Raw genomic sequence first — 638 nt, 5'->3', positions numbered from 1 at the left:
CACATTCAAATATATAAAGTCAGTAATCATAACTTCAGTCAGTTATAACACCATCATCATGATGTGATGAGTTTCTTACAATTAAGTTTTGCAACTAAAGCACCCAAATACAGGTACAGGCAGTGATGTGCAAACGAGGTTATATATAAAGTTATATACATATTTGCATACCGTGAAATAAAGAATGTAACAAAATCTCTTACATAGACGCTTTATAATGTGGTAGCGATGTATGCCTTCATACCGCCCAGCCCTAATACAGTGTGTTTCTTTGTCAGTATGGCGCCTAACCTGACTAATATCTAATAGCTCTACAGAAAACTGAAAAAAAGTAGATTTTGTCATACAATGAGGCTGAGACTAACTGGATATCGACTACATTCTCTGACCAAACAGAGCAGATGTGATCACTTCAGTCAGTCCTAAAGACTGGGTTTGTGTAACATTTGAATTCTCCACAGATTCTGAGCTCGGCATGACAACTGTAAACCGCTGCCTGGACGCGGCCAAAGCTTGCAACGTCGACGATGTGTGCCAGAAACTGCGCACCGAGTACGTGTCAACATGCATCAAGCCCTCCACCAAGTCGGGTTTGTGTAACCGATCGAGGTGCAACAAGGCCTTGCGGCGGTTCTTCG

The 638-nt window shown here is 41.8% G+C and overlaps 1 protein-coding gene across 1 annotated transcript in view; it reads left to right on the top strand.

Annotated features, from left to right (window-relative positions):
- Positions 1-638, top strand: part of LOC107559569 (GDNF family receptor alpha-4-like) — a 13987-nt gene that overhangs the window by 10558 nt on the left and 2791 nt on the right. Inside the window, exon 5 of the mRNA XM_016243453.1 lies at positions 462-590. Coding sequence (XP_016098939.1) covers positions 462-590 — 129 coding nt within the window. The remainder of the gene's footprint in view (positions 1-461; positions 591-638) is intronic.

This window comes from Sinocyclocheilus grahami, unplaced genomic scaffold (genome assembly GCF_001515645.1).
Source record: "Sinocyclocheilus grahami isolate Dianchi unplaced genomic scaffold, SAMN03320097.WGS_v1.1 scaffold692.1, whole genome shotgun sequence".
In the NCBI taxonomy this organism is placed as follows: Eukaryota; Metazoa; Chordata; class Actinopteri; order Cypriniformes; family Cyprinidae; genus Sinocyclocheilus; species Sinocyclocheilus grahami.
This window is presented reverse-complemented; position numbering and strand designations above follow the sequence as displayed.